The sequence below is a fragment of the Ctenopharyngodon idella genome, chromosome 14 (genome assembly GCF_019924925.1).
Source record: "Ctenopharyngodon idella isolate HZGC_01 chromosome 14, HZGC01, whole genome shotgun sequence".
NCBI classification, from domain to species: Eukaryota; Metazoa; Chordata; class Actinopteri; order Cypriniformes; family Xenocyprididae; genus Ctenopharyngodon; species Ctenopharyngodon idella.
Window position 1 is genome coordinate 14763144 of NC_067233.1, and position 22997 is coordinate 14786140.

Below are 22997 nucleotides of genomic sequence, written 5' to 3' on the forward strand. Positions count from 1 at the left end.
GTAAATTGTAATGTATTGTAGACACATGCATTTTCTGTAAAGCTGCTTTGAAACAATATTGTGAAAAGCGCTAAACAAATAAGGGTGCTTTCACCCTAGCACTTTTGGTGCACACCCGGGTTCGATTGAAGCCAGAGTTCGGTTCGTTTGGATGATGTAAACGAGTTTTGCTTAAAAGGGTAGTTTGGGGTACGGTTCATGTAAACTTCTGCACAGTTCGCTGCTGATATGAACGCAATCACACTAAATCATGGAAGTGAACTGTTGTTAATGATGTATGATTTTGATAAAAATGTGTTTGTGTGCGTTTCATTCACTTTCCTGATGAGCATGACTGCCGCAGTGCAAGCAGAGAGCTGTATATCTAATTTCTGCTCACCTTCAGCATTCTTGTAAACATTTGCGGTATTTGCGGCAGATAGATACAAGTGCAGTTGTGTACTGAAGCTTTGAAAACAAAACCAACGGTTCAAAAACAAAAATATAAAAGTGAGGTGAGCAATGCTATCCATTTTGCCACCTTTTCCTACGCTGGCTTTACTGCTGCTGCTTTGACGCGAATGCATCGCGGTTTGAACCCAAATAATATAATGTGAACACGGGGGAGGGGGAGCAATCGAACTCTGGTTCAGACTAAGAAATCGAAGCAAGTGTGAAACCACCCTAAATGTGAATTGAATTGAATCATAGAGGTCTGGGATGTCAGATTACAGTAATCATAGGCATTGTAGTTCTTTACTGGGAAAAAACTCTTCATTGCAGGTGTTCTGGGTGTATTTGTGATCTAGTAGCCCAATTTCACAGCCTGTTATAAAAGCCTCTGAGAAACCAGTGATAGAAAGCAGCGATTTTAGCCCATCACCCTTGAGGACTCAATCAATACATGCCGGCTTGCATTGAACTACCAACATCAAGCCATGGATTTGCTGTTTTCCTCTCTCTCTCTGTTTCTCTGTCGTGTTGGTGTGTTTATGTGCTGGATGAGACATGGCCTTGTGTCATTCATTTCAACAGATGTCGCCTCGCCCCCCCCTGTCAGCTCCCCGGCCTGCCAGGATATGTCTTTTTTCACGCCTTGAGTGATTAGAGCGCCAAACAGGTCATGTATGGTAATGGAATTCTCTGTTGTTTCTGTCATAATGCCACTGCATCCATTTAATATCACTGGTGTTGACAGCAACGCCTCTGTAATCCTTCGAAAGTCAAACCCCCTTTCAACAGATACACGCAAACAAGAGTCAAAGCTGCAAGATCGGAAGAGAGGCCCGACGCAATTATAAAAGATGCATTGTGTATGTACGGAATGACTTATTGTGAATCAATTTTATAGGCTGCTTTGTCTAAATAGTATTTGAGGTTGATTGTGGTCAGCTCATGTGCCATATGTATTGAGAAATCAACTTTTCCTTGAGCTTATGATATATGAGGTCATTGTACTATAAGAATATCCTGTAAGTTTCAGAACTGAAAACTTCCTTGTTAGTCCAATAAAAGCTTCGCCAAGCAAACAAATCGTCCCGGAATGTGCCTGTCTATGACATGGATAGGTGAGACACCGCCTCCGCAGAAGAAATCAACCCCTACTTCATCATTGCAATGTTAGCCCTGCCCACCGGCATGTTAGTGACGAGGAGAGAAGAGCGATACAGGACTAAAAATTACATTACCTTTCAAAGGATCCTAATGCTACAAATATGGTTATTTATTTTCAACAATGTGAATGTCTCAGTTCAGCATTATTTATTTGTATTTGGTACATTTTACTGTGATTCTTTGGTAAATCAGTCACATTTTGGCGCAGGCTTTGCAAACAGACTTTTACAATATAGACTTCGACAGTAATGCAACAACATGTAAGTAACTGTGTTAATTCTAATGCCTGATCGATATGTTATGGTTCATGTACAGTCAGATGTTCTTTGTCTACTGTATGTGTCAGTAAATCAAACCAGTGACTAAACGGTCAACTTCACATTGTTTCTCTTAGTAGGATAAAAATAATCTGTTATTTAAAGGATGATTAAATTATATATAGAACGCGATCAAAGAACGCTCCCTTTGCAATCGCTGGAGCTGTCAATCAAACAGCGTGAGTTTATCAATGACTAAGTTCTGGACTCGTGCCAAAACTCCCATTTTATTCAACGAATCTCTTACATCAGTTACATTGTTGCACTATTGCAGAAATTGAGTTACAATGACGAGATCACTGCTTTCATGCGCTGAACAACATGTCTGTGATCGGCTACAATGTTCATCACTGCAACCTTTCATGCCACGATCTAAATATAATGCCATAGATCTAAATGTAATGCTATAATCAACACTTTTCATGATTAGTTAACCTTGAGAGCTGTAATAGTAAAAACGTGCTAAAAGTTTTTGAGAGAGTAATACTTAGCTATTTCAAATTAAAAGATGTTAGCCAATCGCAGCAGTGGGCGTTTACACTGAATTCTCAAAGCAGACACGCCCTTAAAAATGCCTTTTATTTCTAAATTGACAGTTTTGATGTAAAAAGCATACTGACATTATAAGTGCACGCTAGGAAATATTATAAAACGATGTAGTTCATGACCCCTTTTAAGTTTAAGTGAGCATTAGATGACAGCAATGGTAACTTAAATGTAAAAATAGGGGAAATGAGCATACGTAATTATTAAATACAATATCAACTGTGGTATTAGACAGTAATCAATATGGTAAAAATATTATGCATTCAAAATCATTATTCAAGTCAGATGGACTACTTTTATATTTGTCTATTTTCAAGGCTAGACAGACCTGTCCCTATTCACTTTGATTGTATGGTAAAGACCAGGACATTCAGCAAACCCCCTTTGTATTCCATGTAAAAAATTGAATGCGTTATAATTATTTTTATTTGCAGTAGTGAAAAATAATCACCAGTTTTGATCTCATCCCCTGTTCCTCTTCTCATCATGTCATATCTGTACTATCCTGGTCAATAAAACAGACTAAAAATAAAATAAAATGGTGGCAAACTTTCAGCGCAATAGACTCAATAACAGCTGATTTTCAGGCTGAACTGTCATTTATGGATGAACTTTGTCTTTTAGGACATGATATTCACTTTTTATATGTTCATCCATGTATCAAAAACAAATGTAATGTTGTCATGTGGCAAACGTGTGCCAATATCTAAATAGAAGAGTTTTGAAATCATTCATGACAGAATGTCACAATAAGGCATTGCCGTTGGGAAGTGATGCTATCAACATGTTTTCTTAATCTTTTTTTTTTCGGGAGGGAAATGTCTCTGTGTGCCAAAGGAAGAATGACACACATTTTGTCTCCCTTTTGCTGTCTTTCTTTCCCACTGCATTTGGCCAGTCTCTAACACGCACAAATAGTCTTTCAGGCCATATCAGAGAGTGCCAAGTCAAGAATAGGGCCTCTGTGCCCCTCTTCCTCCAGCGGGCAACCCTTTGGATTGTGTGACCCCAGTGCCATTGTTCTGGCTGCCTGTCTGTTGGCTGACACAAGCAATAATCCTGAAATCTGGCCTCCCTCCAACCTCATTACAGCTCCTGCTACCATTGATCCTGCCCCCAGAGGCTTCCCCTCTGGTGACACTTCCCTCTCGTTCTCTCTTTTAACTCACTCTCTTTCCCGCTCTCTTTCTTTTCCTCCCCATAGGCTTCCTTTTTCACTTGCTATTGCTCTCTTTGTCTTTCACAGTTTGTCATCGCTCTCTCTTCCTCTCTCTCTCTTCTGTTGTTTCTCCTTCCTTTCTTTCAGAGAGAGGTGACTCTCAGTCGGCACACCTGTTCTCATTCCCTCGTCCCTTTTGGTTATATTCATGGCAACCATAGGCTGTGACCTCTAAAGCAGACCTGTTGGCTAATCTAGGGCTGGATGATATATTGAATATATATGATAATATTCACAGTGATTTTGCTGGTGATGTGCAACATTGCAAATATTGTGACAGTATTAAATTAAACATTTGTCGGCATGGTTATCATCAAGTGTTTTTATACTATCTGATTTAAACAGTAGAAGCAAAAATAGTATTTAAGTTTTAGTTCTAAATGAATAAAACAGATTCAACTTTTTTGTATTATCACTAAGACATTCCTGGAAATTCCCCCCTTGTGTGGGGGATATATATATATATATATATATATATATATATAATATTAGTATAGTGCAAAAGTCTTAGGCCACCATTAGATGTTGTTTTAGCAATAGTATAATGACCATATATAATTATTTCTCATTCTCTTTCTTAGAATATAACCAGAAAATACAGGAAATTTGTATGCAGAATTTAAAAAAAAAACAGGGGGGAAAAATCAGCTTCTATAGGCTAAAGTGGCAAATATTTTGTGACCTCCCCTTATGCTTGAGCAAAAGCAGGAACCTGACTCTCTTGAACTTAAATGGAATGGAAAAGGCCAAGAAAACTTTCTCAGAGTTTCTTCTTTGAGAAACTGGAAGAAGTCCAGAAGGTCACACTAAATACTGATTTCTGCTTAAAGAGGTAATTTTGTTCTGATTTTTTTATTTTTTATTTATTTTTTTATTTTTTTTAACATATTTCCTGTATGTTCTGTTTGTATCTTAATAAAGAGATAGAAAAATAAATATGGATGGTTATTAAAACATTTATAAAACAACAAAGCTGGTGGTGGCCTAATATATTTATATATTTTTATATATATATAAAATCACCATTTTTAGAGCAATACATTAGTGTGTTAATGATAGTTATGTATATCAGGTGCATAAATTGAATATTGTCAAAATGCTGAAAAATATTGAGAGATAACTCTTTAGCAGTAATAATACTATTAATGGAAAGGAAATAGAAAAACAGACTAAAAATATATATAGAGAATATCAAGATCAAAATGCAGCTCTTGTGAGTGGGAGAGGGTGACATGGAAAGCAAGGAAATTCAGTAAAACAAGGAGAAATGGCTGAAACAGGAAGAGTAAGAAGTATCAGGAGACTGATCTGGAGCTTGTTCTTCTGTCTGTCTGGCTGACTGTTTGTTGGCGTCTGTGTAGCCGAGGCGTGACTAGCCTGCAGTTAATGAAATTAGTGCAGAGGGAGGCAGTGCGCCGACGAGGGAATACTACGAGAAGATCACGTAGAGAAATGTGTGTCAGACACTGTGCCTGAGCATCACTGTCTCTAGAGGGAAAGAGATGTGAAATGGAAGGAGCAGAATACAATGAAAGACTCTCTCTCTGCACTGTGAAATGCAAGATTACTTTAGATATATCGGGAATCTCCTCCTGGAACTGTATAAGGGTTTCAACAAAAAGATTTTGATTCTGCTTTGTTATGATTACTGTGCAGTATTAATAATACACGTATAGAAAATTGCAGTAGTTTTTTCCCAACATGCCAGTCTTTTTGTTTGGTATTGTAATACTTAAGCAATATGATTGCGCCAGCAGCTTTACAGCCAAGTGAGCTGATGCTCTCTAGAATAATGCCCTCTTATATTTAGATAAAGGCCTGTGTATTTGCTCTGAACTGGCTTGAAAGAGTTCATAGGAACCTTTTGTTTGGACCAAAGAGCCTATAGCCAAATATATTCAAAGTAGCTTCCTCAACATGTGTAGAAATTCAAGATTGCACTGACTTCTTGCTCCATTGAAGCCACAGCATTCTCCATTTTTGATCAAGAGGAGGGCTTTCTGGTTCTCCTAACAACAGCTGCACTGAGTTTGGGCTCGTTTAGATTCATTTTAGTGGTGTCTCCATGACATTATTGTTCTTTTCTGCATTCTCCAGTTTTTCTCAGTAGGGGTGTGAAATACAGAGTCACTGCATCAGTCACTGTCTCCTCACTCTGAGCTTATGACCCTCCTTTCTCCCAGCTCCTACTGCAGTCATTAATTATACAAGATTTTGTCCTTAATGTGATAGTGCATTGGATCAGATGGGAAGCCCTCTTAATCTGCAGACTTACTATGTTGTTGCTATCTTTGCCGATCAGCCGATCTTTGGAATTTTTTAAATACTGGCATCTGCCGATAGGTTTTTCTGTTTGGCCAGTCTGTTGGAAGAGGGACTTTTATTTTGACGGCTGTCAGATATTCTGAAGTGATTCATTTCAGCCATTGGCCACCCTGCTCTCTAAGATATTGGCCATCAAAAAAAAAAAAAAAAAAACATCGGTTGACCACTAATTTCCATGCAAAAATGTTGAAGAATCCTTTGTCAGTTCACCCTGATCCTCTGTTTAAAAAACCCTGATGTCCAAATTTCCTTTGACACGACACCTTGTTGTCCATCAAATTAAAGTTAATTAAATGAACCCTGAACCCAGTTTTTTTTTTTTTGTTTTACATTAATTTGATCAAAAAATAAACCATAAAACAGTAATGTTGTGAAATATTGTTGTTTAAAATACCTGTTTTTCTTTTTTTAATATATATTAAAATGTAATTTATGCTCAAAAAACATTTCTTATAAATGTTGCAAACCATTTGGCTAAATATTGTTGTTAAAACCGTGTGTGTGTGTGTGTGTGTGTGTATATGTGTGTGTATATATATATATAATATTATATTATATTATATTATATATTATATTATATTATAATAAATATACAACAACAACAACAAAACAAACAACAAAAAAAAACTTACTAACTCCAAACTTTTGAGTTTAGTGTTCAAAAAGTTAGATTTGCTGATTCATTGCTTAGGCATGTTATTTTATATTTTTGTTTTTTAAGAACAAAATTTATAAATTTATAATTTTTTGTTCTCTTTAGTGAAAATTTATTTTAGTTCGGTAAATGTTTAAATTTGATGATCCTAATAGTTTTTGTGCCATATATTTGATATAATCTTATAAATTATGATCATTTTTTAAGTTACTAATTTTAAGGTGGTGTTACACCAAATTAATTAATCTATGTGCTATTTCTTAATCCTGCAGACATTTTTCAAGTCATTGCATTTTAACTACTTTGAATTATGAATAGCTTGTAAAGCTACAGCAGCAAAGTAGCTTCCCCAAAACTATAAGTGCTCCTTTTAGTGTCTTTTTTTTCTTTTTTTTTTTTCTTTTCTTTTTTTCCGTAGTTCGGTCATTATTTATTTTCAGGACAGAAGGGCACTTGCCCCCAGCATGCCGTTGTTGTGCCCTTCATCTCACCTCCGGTTCCTGCTGTCGTATTTGCTGGGCCAGCTGTCTCTGCTCGTGTTCAGGTTGGGTCTTGACCCCGGCTGCTCTGCCCATGCCAAGAGATGGCCAACATTTCCAACTTATACATTTCCTTTGCTCTATATTAGCTATCAGTTTACTGCCTACGCAAACAAGGGTGATTGGACAAAAATTCACGCCCCCTGCAGCACCCCGCAACTTATTTATAACACCCTTTAACAAGAATAGATGGTACAACAGGGGAAGCCCTTAACACTTGCATGCAGATTCAGAGGACACCTGTTAAAAATGCCTATGAAATTTATACAAGCCATTTTAATGTTTGCTGCTATTGTTGTCATGGTGTCCATCAGTTGTAGCCTAAATAGCAACAGTGTGTATCATTTGGTCCCGTTTCATTCCCACGGTTGGATTACATTAGCACTGTTGGAGCTAGCATCTGCTGCAGTTTAGCGGCCAGTCATGCCTCATATAACCAGCACCTCTAGAGCACTAGCGGGATTAGCACCGGTATCACGCCAGATGAAGTTCAGGCTCCAGCTGGGCTACCTATATAAGCCTATGCTATTGGAAAGTTCCTCCTGAGCCTCGGGGAATCCAATAAGCCTCTCATCTTGTGCTGTCATTGGGTGGGCTGTTGCGTAACTCGCCCGGGATGGACGTGCATCGTGTGGTGGCTTGTTGATCAAAACATTGAGGGGGGAGGTAAGGAGGACTATTTTTAGTAACCTTCATCTATAGCTGAGAGAGAGCAAAAATATAGTGTCACAGGAAGTGAGGAATACAAGCAGTGAAATGGTATAATTACATGAATTTAGATAGGGTAATTTGGGGGTACTTTCATAATTTCTTTTAGCTTGTTAGAGAAATGATAGAAAAGATATTCCGGTCCAGGAATAAGTTGGTGAGGGGGTGGAAGAAAGGGTCCCGCTACATAACAACTGGGCTATTTCCATGCTGGGATTCTCCTAAAGCTTCTCGTGACACTGTTTTTGCTTGTTGTGGTTTAAATTACCCAGCCACCTCACCAGCCCTTTCCTGTTTTAACATGAAGCTTCCTCTCGGTCAAGTTTAGCCCCACTGGGGACTACATTGTGTGTGCTAGTGTTGCTTTAGTATTATTTCTGTACTATTATAGTATTTATTAATATTTTGAGTTAAATTTTAATGTTTTCAGTTTTAATTTTAGTTTTAATTTTTAGCAATTTTGTTCTGTCTTTTTTCTATGATTTCTATTAAGCTTTAATTTATTTTTAATTTAGTTTTTGTCATTTTAATACTTTAGGTATTTTAAGGATTTATATATTATTTCAGCTTTATTTCAATTAATGTAAACAAGTTTTTTTTGATGGCTGTAATTTTAGGCAACGCTGGCTAGTGGTGTCAAGACCTAACTCTCAACAGAGCTTTAAATACTCAGTCAGTCTTTGGCTCTGAAGAACCTTTGACACACTGAGTTGTGCTGGGATATCAACCTAAGCAGATGCGTTTCCTTTTAATCCTTTTTCCAGTGTGTTGTCACTCAGTTCTTGACCGCACAAACTTGCAGGTAACAAGCCTTTGAAAGCTTCTTATCAAATTTCCGTTTTCAGATTTGGTAATCAAGATGCAGGACAGTCCTTTCCTTATTGAACTGTACCACTGTGATAACTGGATGTTGCTTTTGTGTAATATGAGAATTAGAGATACTTTCTAAGTGCTTGAGTACTTTGTTGGAAATATTTCAGTATTATTTCAGCTTCATTAGAAACAAAAACAATAACAGATTGATCATGAAAACACAATTTTCATCAACATTTTTTAATTTTGTGATTTGTAATGATGGCATATGGTGTTTTGTGGTTTGATTAGAGTCAGATGTTGAATCAGAAACCGCTCTGACAGATTCAAGGGTTCAGTCAGGACAGGATTGAGGATTCATCAAAGTGATTCAAACAAGTATATGTGAATTTGGGTCTTTTTAAGCAATTCATCAAAAGCCATGGCCTTGCACATGACATACAGGGAGAAAAAAACAAGATATTATGGTTACAAATTATGAACTAATTTGGACAACTTTTTAGTTCGCTTTCATTTTCATTGATCTCCATTAAAAGGAGGGAATGAATTGCAAGTTGGCCACTATTTATCTAAAACAAGGAAATTAATTAATAAAATGTGGCCACGCATTAAGTTGTGAGAACATTCGTGGCCACAATATCTTTTTTTTAATTTTTTTTTTTTTTTTATAACATATGTCAAGTGCAGGACTCCGTAGCTGTGGACTAGCCCTCTAGTCATCAATTTAACCAAAATGAGCGTCCTCTCACATTGCCTCCCTCCTCACTTTCTCTGCACTTTGAAACATCAACCTCCAAATGTGAGAGAGCATTGAGATCAAAGCCTCTGGTCACCCGCTAGACCGCTGACTCACAGCCCACGTGTGTCCATGCCATCCGGAATTCCTCTTTTCACGTTTTCCTCTCTGCCGCTGTATGTCATGTATCTCCTCAGCTCTCCATCCTTTCCGCCCCACTGCCCACTGTTCTACGCCTACAGAGAGCACCCTCCATCTCAGCAGGGAAATCCCTCCTGTTTGAACCGGACTCTTTCAGCCCTAAAGAGCAAACAGTTTTTTTTTTTTTTTTTACTCGTGTTTATAATCCCTTAAGTACTCGCGCTTAATTGAAAACCCTTGGCCTTGATCACTACAGTCTCCCCCCTCAACTGCTGCCCTCAGCACATGTCATTATGTATATTGTGAATCATAGCTTTCAGATGAATGATTCATGTCTGTTTTTTTCCTCTCGCTCTCTTACTATCTGTGTTATTTTTATTCATCGTTACGGCTAGATAGATGACAGAATGGAGTGAACGTGGTCATGAACGTATCGGTTGACTCACAACACAGAACAGCAAGGGATGCGCAAAAGCATGTGGATGAGTGTTTTTGTATAATTTTGAGTCTTGCATGTCTTTAATAAATAGGGTAAATGTGTGCAGTAACCCCCAAAAGCATGTCTCTTGGAGTCTGCATGACACAGTCGTGGATTGTTGTGGTTGTTCTTTATTTCCGTGTCATCTGCTGCCCCTATTGACTGTGCAGCCATGAGGGTGGCGCCGTGATCTAATCAATCGCTGATGTTTTCAGTTTTGAGCTCGGACAAAGTGACCCAAATTTATAGCTTATTGACAGGGATGCAACATTAAGGTTGGGGAAGCTGTAGCTCACTTAAAACTACTAGCAGTTTATATTTAAAGTAATCAAAAAATATATATAAATAAATAAATAAAGCAGTTTGACTGTCATTTAAGTAGTGATTCCAGGTATTTTCAAACTTTGATGCCATGGACCCCCTAAAATTAGTTTTTGAGTGAATCTTAAGGTGATAGTCATCTGTTTCAGTACAAATACAAGCGCACAATAATAAAACTAGAAAATGGCTTTCAGCAGTTTAGAATGGTACTAAAGTATTAACTGCTGTGTTTTATATTTTTTTAATATGTGAAATATTTAGCGCTATATATTCAATGACCATGAAGAGCTCTCTTTAAAAGGCAGTTAATGTAAAGAGCCCAATGATTTCTGTAATTCGGAAAACAGACGGAATTGTGGAATCCAGTCATAAAAATGGAATTTTCTGTATAATACTGAAGGTTACAGAGTTTGGCCAATTCTGGATGGATAAATCAAAAGCACGGGTGTACAATGAATCATATCGCAATATGGAATAGTAAAGACAGCATGCACGAATTTCACTTCACAAAAATTTTACCATTCAATGAACTATTGTCATATATAAACACAGAAGTTTGAAGGTCTTCACCACAACCCACCAAAATAAAAGTTTGGTTTAACTTGAAGAAATTATAACAGAAATATTTTACTGTTGTACAGTAGAATGTAAAGTTATGATGATGATGATGATGATGATGATGATGATAATAATAATGATAATAATAATAATAATAATAATAAATAATAATAATAATACAATTAAAACATTAAGGAATATCACACATCACACACATTTTCATCCATTTTTGACAGCACATTAAGACATTACATTTTATTACGTTTAAGATTAATTAAATTGTTACTTCTATAAATTGATTGCCACCGTTTTTTGATAATAAATTTGAATATGATGTTTGTATTTTACAATATTTCTTTTCATAAACTATGTACTTCTGACAGTAAAGATCTAGTCATGCACAGGAAAAAGATATTTACTGTAAAACAAGAATATAAAAAAATATATATATATAGGTTTTTGGTCATTTTTGGTTATACAGCACTGATATTCATGTGGCTACAGTAGAGCTGCTCGATTAATCGTTATAAGATTGCGATCTCGGTTCACACACCCACGTGATCTCATTCCTCAATAACAATGATTTGCCTGTGTCTATTAAACCATTGACAAGATCACACCAGAACATTTAAATATTAAAAGTTTATATTTCTGATATAAACACTGATGTCTAGGGTAGTGGCCAAAATAAAGCAAATCACCCTTTAAAAGTAACTAAATAATGATTGTCAATTACATCGCTACACCACTAGGTGGCGACAAGTCACTGTTAAAAAATGTATTTGTCATTGAATCATTCATTCAAGAGATTCGTTTAAAAACACTGATTCATCCAGTAATGAAATAAGCGAAGTCTTTGAGTGAGTCATTGAATCATTCATTCAAACTGATATTTTTTTTAATTTTTATAAAATAATTCATTCAAATTAATTAAACATTTAAATAGACTGCTGCAATTAACATTTTGTCAGAACCTGTAGTCAGTTGCATGTTATTTTATTTGTCTTATCAGAATTATGGGAGAATCGTGATCTCTATTTGAAACAAAAAAAAAATCGTGATTCTCGATTTCAAAAACACATGCATTAGTTTCACTTTGTAATGTCATTGAATCATTGAAAAATATAACAGTAAGAGAAATTAATAGATCAAAATTTTTAATTTAAATAAACAAAAAAAGTAAATTATTTCAGTGATGCTTTGGATGAACAATATATAACAACACCAATATATAACAATTTTTGTCAATGCCTCACAAGCTCAGCTTCTTGTAAGTTGCGTCTTCTCACCGGAATGCATACAGCATCGGAGCACGCGTCATTCACAATAGAAGCTTGTGATTCCGTCCGCTAAAGCGGTGCTTTTCTATGGCGAGCAACTTCTATGTTGGGCTTGTTCAGACAGTGACAAGTCAAGAATCTAAAGAAGAACGATTGTGTAATTGGCGTTCGGTGCCGCTTTATAAAGGTAGAGTGCCAACCGCTATTCACACACTTTTTTTTTTTTTTTTCCCTGAGGATCTCCCACACCCCCCCTGCAGTATTCGGTGCCCCCCACTTTGTGAGCCACTGAGCTAACTAGTGTAGAATTGAAACCACCATGACAGTTTTGTTGGGTACTTTTTTCCTAAAAAGCTTGTTTGTTTTGTTTTGTCATGTCTCTTTTTACGTGTCCGCTTACTTCCTGTAACACATCATCGGCTGCAACGCATCACTGCAGATGGTTGCACACAATACCTCAACCTTGTGTTTAGAAAAGACAACATATCACATCTTTGAAACCAGTAGATGGCTTCTTAGATTTTGGCAGTTTATGAATAAATGTGAAGTATTTTCTACACCACAAGTGTCAGCAACATGAAATGGCAAAAACAACTGTTTTTAAACACGTTTCCTGTACACTTGCCCGTCTTCCATTGGTCAGACAAACTGATAGTTCTGTGACTCCTGCCCCAAACTCACACCATGGGTTAAGCCAATGTTGCTGTGATGGGATGCTCTAACAAACAGAGCAATGTTTTGCCTATAAAGGGAATGAAGGCTAACTCTCTAAATTCATTAAATTGTTTCCAGATGATGAACATGTGCTCAGCATGTCACACCTACAGCTGTTGAAAAACAAACAGTGCATTCATGATGTTCTTTGTCCACAGGCCTGTGAAATGCATTTAGGTTGATCAACAGAGTTTATAAACCTCAATGACTCGCCTGTGTCAGAATTAGGACAGTTGCTGTGCTGTAATACAGCTTGACTGAGACAGTGAACCATCATGGATGTATTTGATTTTAATTGAGGTCAAGAGGTCAAAAGTGAAGGATGGTACTGACATCCTTTCTGTTAGGGGCTCCAGTTTGAATGTGCTTAATCTTTTTTTCATTTTTTGCTCCCATTCTCAAATTGCTTCCCACTGTTGTTTTAATAATAGCGATCCTAAGATGAGTGTAGCCAATTTACTGTGTGCCATCTGCATTATTTATCAACGCAATTATTAATTATTTATTGAGCACTGTCATGAATGGGACTGTTGTGTTTACACATGGAGTCATTTCACTGAGAAGGGCATTGTGTGGTATGAGATGAAGTCAAGCTGGATCTTATTCTTATTAATATTAAAGGTTAAAACTAAAAGTAGTCCAACAAATTCAATTGCAAGGCTATTTATTTTTAGATATAATAATAAAAACTCAAATAAAACTGTTCGATAGAAACAAATGTTTGTGTACAAATCAAATGTTAATTTTAACCTTTAATATCTTAGTAATATACCAACTGACAGAGTTCCCTGTATAGTTTTACATCATTAGTTGAGTTTTTTTTTTCCTTAAAATTAACATGTACCGTACCTGATATCCAAATAAATCAATTAAATTAAATCAAGATCGGATAGAATCGAAAGATTGTGAATCAAAATAGAATTTTGAAATCTGTCAATACCCAGCCCTATGTATAATATAGTGTAAGTTGCATATATATATATATATATATATATATATATATATATATATATATATATATATATATATAATATATATTTTTAAAATGCTCCTCTTTAGAGTTTTTTTTTTTGTTTGTTTTTTTGTTTTTGTTTTTTTTCTAGCTAGCCATGTAGCCAACGAGCTATGGACATTGAATTAGGTAATTGTGACACTGTTTACAAACTGTTTTATTGATGTCTTTCTGCAGTTGAAACACTGATCGATCGATTACATGAGGCATGATGCATTTCAGAAAGTTCTACTGTATCTTTCAACATAATTTCATTCATGTTTATTTTATGCTATAACTAGTAGTCAAGAGGAAGAGATGGTCAGTTCACATGTGCTCCATGCTGCCGCTTAAATTGAGGCGGCTACAGCGACCTGTCAAGCCACATTAAAGCGCTCCAAAACACCATTGTTTGAATTTAGTTGCGTTGTAGTTTTTCCCTCTTCTCCACCTCGCTTTTTAAAATGCTTATGAATGCCCGTACAGCCGTGCGCATTTTACTTTCACTTTCGAATTAGCGGCAGTTCAGGGGTGGCAGTTGTTGAATGGTGGGTTCATTCTTAATGAAAAACTCAACAACAAAACAGTACAATGACAAAATATTGCCAAATAGGCACTTTTACATTTCGCTTTAAAACCAAATCTTCCGCCATTCTCTTGTCAGTCAGCTCGTCTCACCCTCGTCACATGATAAATGAAATCTGACTCTGGCTGCTGATTTGTGCTGCTACTCACATCATGTGTCTGTCACATTGCACAGCATTTTTACTTTCTATTGGACATTTCTATTCCCCAAAACAGTAGAGAATAGTATACTTTCTACTTCCTAAAATACAACATTTTGTGGCAAAGCTAGTAGCAAAGCTTTGCTAGAATAAAACTAAAATGATATTTACTTCATTAAAATAATTTGGACTTTGCCTTTGGGGACATGGGGGTGTTTTGTCAAATGTTGCTAACCTCTGACATAGTTTCCTCTCCAAAGTAGCTGTAGCTATATAAATAAACCCACCCACAATCACACATACAGCCTACAGGTCTCACTTCCTCAGTGTCTTGAGGCTGCAGCATACACATTTTAACCTCTTTAGTGTCTATGTCTTGCTTTGTCTTTTTACTTTTTTTGTTCCCTCTCTTACACACATAAACACACACTCCTTCAAATATGTTCAAGCTTTTAGGTTTGACCTCTTGTAGTATGCCACAGAAATGTTCAGTATGTGATGCTTTCAGTCTTACAGCTTCAGCTGTGTCGTGTCAAATACATAGAACAGGTAAAATAGCTCTTTGAAGAGAGAACTCCTTTAAGGGTGTATATTGGTAATACTCTTAAAGGGTTAGTTCACCCAAAAATGAAAATTCTGTCATTAATTACTCACCCTCATGTCATTCCAAACCCGTAAGACTTTCGTTCATCTTAGGAACACAAATGAAGATCTTTTTGAATTCTGAGAGCTTTCTGTCCCTCCATAGACAGCTACGCAACTGAAACTTTGACGCCCCAAAAAGTTCATAAAGAGATCGTAAAACTAGTCCATATGAATTGAGCGGTTGAGCGGTTTTCTGAAGAGACACAATCGCTTCATATGATGAACAGATTTAATTTAGGCTTTTATTCACATATAAACATTCATCAACTCACACATCAGTCGTGGTAAACGTAAGCTCAAGCATTTTCTCTTGACATGTGAGAACCAGTGAGGTTCATTCTTGTGTGTTATGCAGGATGTTTGAGCTTCCGCAAGAAATTTGTTCTCGCATGTCAATCAGTTAAATCAATTATATGTGAATAAAAGCCTAAATTAAATCTGTTCATCATATAAAGTGATCAAGTCGCTTCAGAAAATTTGGACTAAACCACTCAATTCATATGGATTAGTTATACGATCTCTTTATGAACTTTTTGAAGCATCAAAGTTTGTTGCGAAGGCTGTCTATGGAGGGACGGAAATCTCTCAGATTTTATCAAAAGATCTTCATTTGCATTCCGAAGATGAACAAAAGTCTTACGGGTTAGGAACAACAAGAGAGTGAGTAATTAATGACAGAATTTTCATTTTTAGATGAACTAACTCTGTGTAAAACTCTTGTTGCATTTTGTAATACATTATCATAAATAGAGTGTATGTAGAGTGACAGTGACTGACAGAGAAATGTTTGGACTTTACACACCCTCCATTGAAGATAATGATTGTTTTACACAATGTACTGACACCTTGTTCAGTTTGTTCTCATAAAACAAAGAGTATAAGGGTGTTTCTGTCGTGTTTCTTTTCCTTTGAATGTTTTTGCACAGGAACAGTTCACCCATAAATGAAAAATACTGTCTTTATTTACTCACCCTTATGTTACAAACTCATGCTGTTAACATTTATCACAATGTCAGAAGACTTTGATGATGATTATGATGATTATGATGATGGTGATGATTATTATTACTATTATTATTCACACATTTTGTCATTTGTGAAGCAGATCCTGGTCACTATGAACTGTCATTGTATGACAAGAACTCTTTAGTGATTCATGGATAAATAGCAGCTTACGGGGTTGGAATGGGCAACTAAATAGAGCAAGTTATTTTATTTTATTATTTTTTTTTTTCATTTGAACTATTGGCTTTTGGTTGAATTTGATTTGATTGCTGTTGATTTTATATGGAACTATGGATTTTGATCTTTTCCAGCCATTTTCCAGCTATTTCTACAGGTTATTGACTTTCTTGTAAAGTTCTAGGTTTGTAAGTTGTATAGATGCATACCACAAAAGTTTTTTTTTTTTTTTTTTTTTTTTTTTTTCATGCTTCAAATTAACCACAAACTGTATCTTAAGCCAGTTAAAGTGTGGCCTGTAATAGACTGAGCCAGTATTACAGCGTGTGTGTGTGTGTGTGTGTGGGTGGGTGGGTGCCTGCCGGCGATTCAGTTTGAGCTGCCCTTCTTTCATTCATCTGTTCCCTTGGGCTCAGTGTGCCTGTAATATCTCACATTTCTTTTTCCACTGGCTGTCACCAGCCCTAATATTGACTTAATCTACCTGCAATCTAAACTGAGTGATTCTAGGGACCATGATAAATATACACACACATCTATTTTTTATTTTTTTTATTTTTTTTGTTAGTTAGTTATATAAGTATTTATTAATTTCAAATTGTTTATTTTATATATATATATATATATATATATATATATATAATTTTTTTTGTAATAAATGTATTTCATATTTCATTTTTTTTTCTTTAATAGGATTTTTTTTTTTCTTATGACTGTCAGCAGCTAAGCTAGTGCTACTCTATAAGAATCACATGCTGCAGAAAAGCTTCAGCTAGAGGTTATAGGTCAAGTCTTAAGCTTCTCGGAGTCTGACACTTGTTAAAGACATAATCTTTAATGTAATCTTGTTAAAGGTGATTTGTTTTCACTGGCTGGGAGATATAAGCTTTCATAGTATAAATAGCCATTGCTTTTATAAAATAAAAGCTGATATTTCATTATAGCTAAATAATTTATTCCTCTGTCTTTTCCTCTTCTCTTTGTCTCAGGTTATGAAAAGACAGAAGACACTTCAGAGAAGACTTCTCTAGCAGACCAGGAAGATTCCAGACTAATATTTATCAATCAGCCCCAGTTTACCAAGTTCTGCAATAATCGTGTCAGGTAAAGCCACACTCACACCTGTTACTCAAAAAGGGTTGCACAGAGTTGAAGGGCTAGTTCACCCAAAAATGAAATTTCTGTCATTTAATTACACACCCTCATGTCGTTCCACACCTGTAAGACCTTCGTTCATTTTCAGAACACAAATTAAGATATTTTTGATGAAATCTGAGAGGTAAATGACTCGTCCATAGACAGCAAAATAATCAACACTTTCAAGGTCCAGAAAGGTACTAAAGACATCATTAAAATAGTCCATGTGACATTAATACATTTTCCTGAAATTAATACTTTTTATTCAGCAAGGATCCATTAAATTGATTAAAAAAAAATGACAGTAAAGACATTTGTTACAAACTGTTCTTGCATTTATAATGTTTCAAAAAAGACTGTTCTTTTGAACTTTGTATTCATCAAAGAAAAAAATTATCATGGTTTCCACAGAAATATTAAGCAGCACAGCTATTTTCAAAATTGGTGAAAGCAACAAATGTTTCTTGAGCCACCCAATCAGCATATTAGAATGATTTCTAAAGGATCATGTGACACTGAAGACTGGAGTAATGATGCTGAATATTCAGCTTTGCATCACAGGAGTAACTTGTGTTTTAAAATATATTCAAGTAGAAAACCGTTATTTTACTGTATTGTACTGTCTTTACTATATATTTTTTTATCAAATAAATGCAGCTTTGATGAGCGTAAGAGACTTCTTTCAAAAATATTAAGAATTTTACTGAACCCAGATTTTTTGAATGATACTGCAGTAGGGGTGGGAGATATGACCAAAATCTTATATCACGATATGAGTAATTTTATATCACAATAACGACATATATCATGGTATAGGAATTTTTGCTTTAAATAAGGTTTTTATGATATCAAAATTGTTCATACCATTGAAATTTCATAATTCTTATCACCATTTTTAATATCATTAAAAAAAAAATTAATATTACCCTAAAAAATTCTCAAGCTTACGGAAGACAAGTAAACAATGATAAAGAAAGAGCAAAGAAAACAAACTACAATATAACAAAGACACAGACGAAATAGACCTACCTGAAAAACTTGAAAAACCTGAAAGCACTAGAAATACTACATAAAATGTATAAAGTAATCAAAGGTATAAAAAATCAATGCATAGTCTTTTCTGTGTAAATTAAATATACATTTATTCGTATTAAAGTTACAAAAGCAAGCAGTGAGAGATTTTCTCTTTTTGTTTTGATTAGCATTAATAATGATAGCAGGTAAATTTGGATGCTGTGCCTTTAAGACTGACTGCACCGATCCTTTAACTTGAGCCTTGTCTTTCTCAACTGTACCTTCACTTAAGACATAAAATGGCTCTGTTTACTTGCAAATACATGGTCACTTTGACACATAGGTATGTGTATTTAAATGTTCAAGCCCGGCAAAAAGCACCCAGTTCAGTCCTCACACACTCTGAGCAGCAGCTTCATGTCGTGTCTCTCAGACAGAGCCTGTCTTTCGCTGCTAATTGTACTTTAACGGTTTAAAACCACTTGTTTTTAAACCGCAATGCTTAAAAACGCAGGCTTTCGCAAGCTTTCGTGGCCGTGCAGCACAGCAACCTCATGTGAGCGTAACCATGATAGAGAGGATAGATCAAAATTCTTGACAAACTTCTACCAGTTAATCATGTCTACCAGTATATCGCCCACCCCTACTTATTGTACTTAATATTGTGCTTTAATGTGAATACTTTAACATCGAGCACGTCCCTAATTGGCGATCGCCTTCTGAGAGAGGCAGGTTTCTGTGTGTGCACTTTGGCAGTGTGCCAGTCAGCACGAGTGCTGCACCAAGTTCCTTTTCAGGATATATTGTGCTTTTAACTCTTTTTAACATCAAGCACGTCCTGTTCTTTATATTCTCATTCATGCATTTTATCACTCTGAAGTGTCAATAGTGCTATATATTTACATACTGCGATATATACGGTATAGCAAAGTCTCTAACGGTAGACATTTTATTCCATGGTAACAATATATATCATCATACTGCCCAGCCCTATACTGCAGGCAGCAATGCATCTCAGTAGGTTTCAGAACAAAGCTCATATTTAATGTCAGAGGGAAAAAAAAGAAAATTTAATAAGGCTGTTGAACAGACTGTGCTGCCACGGATGGATGGATCAAGAAGGTTTTGAAAAAGATTTTGAAGATTGAGTGGGAAGGAACTGTGCGAATAAAGTACCACATTAAAACCAGTGAGCTGTATTTGACAAAAGAGGAAATGTTGCCATTTTCTAGCCACTACAACAGCTCACTGTGTCCAAGTTACATATGAAGTCATAGTGATTGCTAAGAGGATGTACGGCAGACAGAGAGGAGGTAGGAGTGTAGGTACTGTGGTTGCTATCTGATATCTGCTGAATCACACGCTGAATTACTTTAAAGGAATAGTGCACCAAAAATTGTGTTATTTATTTACTCGCCCACAAAATTTCAGCTTGAGTCAGTGAAATGAACTGGTTTTGAGCAAATAGTTTGATTGGTTTTGAATCGAATGTGAGTTTAAGATGCTCCATCCCTTAAACATTCACTTAAGTTGTTGCTTGATGTTTTTTCTCTCATCCTGCAGTGAGAGAGCAGTCATCCAGATGAGATGTCACTATCAGACTGCAGATCTTCAGTATTGAAACCCAAAAGCATCTATTTGATAGTTCCATCTAGTGATCATAACGCCCACTGCAGTCTGAAATGAGCATAAACAACACTGAGTTTTGCTGTCTCATGTCTGGACTGTTTATCAGTACTTATAGCTTTACTGTATATAGAGGGCTGTCTGTCATGCGCTGGATAAAACAGTAGCTTTGAACAGTCGGCTGTCAGACCAGGTTAATGTTTGCATTCCTGCAGCATGAGCGACTGGGAAGTCCTGCTTGCTTATGTGTATGTATTTTACAACACGTAAGCTGCCACGAAAATAAAACAGGCTTTAGTTGTAATGGGCTTCTGTCACGTTTTGCTTGTAATCAGTAGGTGTTCAGTTAGAAAGATCACACGCAAAGGTCAGGATATCATTTTCATTTCCTGGTGCAGTTGTTCGCCTAGAAACAGTACTGAAAGTTGTTCCTTCAGTAAAACAAGAAGCAATTTAAAAGCCATATTTTACACTTTTGTAGCTTTTTTTTTTATTTTTTATTAATCTGCATCCCAATTATCATTTTTAAGTTTCTTGCAAAAAAACATTTAGTTTTGCACGACCGTTTTCCACCCTGACTCTGACCCCTTTTGCTATACTATTTAGACTTTTGTATATAAATGCCCTCCTTTATGATCGGCTAACCTTGAAACTTGACAGTTGTTATTCATCAGTTCAGGCCAATATGGTTAATACCAACCGTAATGGTGACCTCCTACTTTCACTGTGGCCTTACTTCTGGAAGTAATTAAATAAGTAAATTTCATTTTTCTCCCTAGGCATTTTAAATTTTCAATAAAGAGCCTTGAACCAAATTGCAGTTTCAAAATGAATCAGTAGATTATAACATTTCAATGTAAAAAAAAAAAAAAAAAAAAAAAAAAAAACATTGGGCAAAAAAAGATAGTTACAGATTTTGTGATTGGATTTAACAAATGATTTACTTGTCCTATAAAGACACACTAGCGTTCAAAAGTTTGGGGTCGAAAGATTTTTTTTCTTTTCCGTTCAGTTGAGTCTGTGGACTGTGTCAGAGAAATATGTAAGCTGTCCGGTCAAAACACAGATCCGTGAACATTTGAGAGCAAGTTTACTGCGTCTGCAATCGTAGTTAGCTGAAGGCATCAGCTAACACAACATTAAAACGTTACCATAGTATAAAAATTTGTAATATTGAGTTAATACATATAAAAACACAAACAAACACATTCTCACCTGTAAAAGATAATCCCATTTCTTAGGGAATTTAAATCTTGGTGGTTTCACAACCAGAAGCTGCACAGGGTTGTGGCTTCAGTGATTTTTACTGTAATTCACGACACGCTAACCACTCCAAGATGGCGGGCGTGCTGATGTGTCTGGAGCGGTCGAATATGGAATCTACGTATGCATTGCTAGGGTCTTAATGGGCCACATTTTAGTCATTATTTCATATTCGTTTCGTTGTTTGACAACAGAAACAGAAAAATGTGTAAATGAGAACAGTGTTATTGGGAACTCTGCTGTATACTGTATGTGTGTACATAGTAAGCAATAAGCAAGCAAATATAAAGAGCTGACTCTAGACAGAATGCAAATATGACGCAATGATGACACAGATATGCTAATTATGTAATCTAAAAAATTATCAACGTTTCTACAAAAATATTAAGCAGCACAACCATAAACTGTGGTAATAATAAATATTTCTTGAGCACCAAATCAGCATATTAGAATGATTTCTGATTTTATTTTAAAATATATTAAAATAGAAAACTCTTAAATTGTAATATTTTACAATATTACAGATTTTACTCTATTTTTTTTTTTTTTTTTTTTTTTCATTAAATAAATGCAGGCTTAGTGAACATACAGTAAGAGATTTCTTTCAAAAACATAAAAAAAATTCAGTAACACTTTAGTTTAGGGTCCTTATAAAGCACATATTAATGCCTTATTCTGCATGACCATATTCTTCATCCCTTAATCCTACCCAGTACCTAAACTTAACAACTACTAACTAGTTACTAACTTACTAACTATTAATAAGCAACTTACTAACTTACTAACTAACTATTAAAAAGCAGTAATTAGGGGTTTGAGGCAAAAGTCATAGTTAACAATTACAGTGAAAATTGGATGCTAATCTAAAGTGACCAGAAATTCTACTGACCCCACACTTTTTTTTTTTAGTCGTTTTTATGTCTTATCAGGAAACACACTATATTATAATTGAACGATACATGTAATAGCTAGCTAATTGTGAATGGGAGTTTTACTTCCAGAAGACTAAAATGCTTAAAGGGTTAGTTCACCCAAAAATGAAAATTCTGTCATTGATTACTCACCCTCGTGCCGTTTTACACCCGTAAGACCTTCGTTGGTCTTTGGAACACAAATTAAGATATTTTTGTTTAAATCCGATAGCTCTGTGAGGCCTACATAGGGAGCATTTCCTCTCTCAAGATCCATAAAGGTACTAAAAACATATTTAAATCAGTTCATGTGAGTACAGTGGTTCAAGATTAATATTATAAAGCGACGAGAATATTTTTGGTGCGCCAAAAAAAACAAAATATAGACTTATTTAGTGATGGCCGATTTCTAAACACTGCTTCAGGAAGATTCAGAGCGTAATGAATCAGTGTGTTGAATCATGATTCGGATCGCGTGTCAAACCGCCAAACTGCTGAAATCACGTGACTTTGGAGCTCTGAACTGCGGATTCGACACGCTGATTCATTACGCTCCGAAG

General features: G+C 35.7%; 1 protein-coding gene across 4 annotated transcripts in view; it reads left to right on the top strand.

Annotated features, from left to right (window-relative positions):
• atp8a1 (ATPase phospholipid transporting 8A1) overlaps positions 1-22997 on the top strand; it is a 148746-nt gene that overhangs the window by 10086 nt on the left and 115663 nt on the right. For all 4 annotated transcript variants that reach the window (XM_051918399.1, XM_051918398.1, XM_051918397.1 and 1 more), the window contains exon 2: positions 17476-17590. In XM_051918399.1, coding sequence (XP_051774359.1) covers positions 17476-17590 — 115 coding nt within the window. The remainder of the gene's footprint in view (positions 1-17475; positions 17591-22997) is intronic.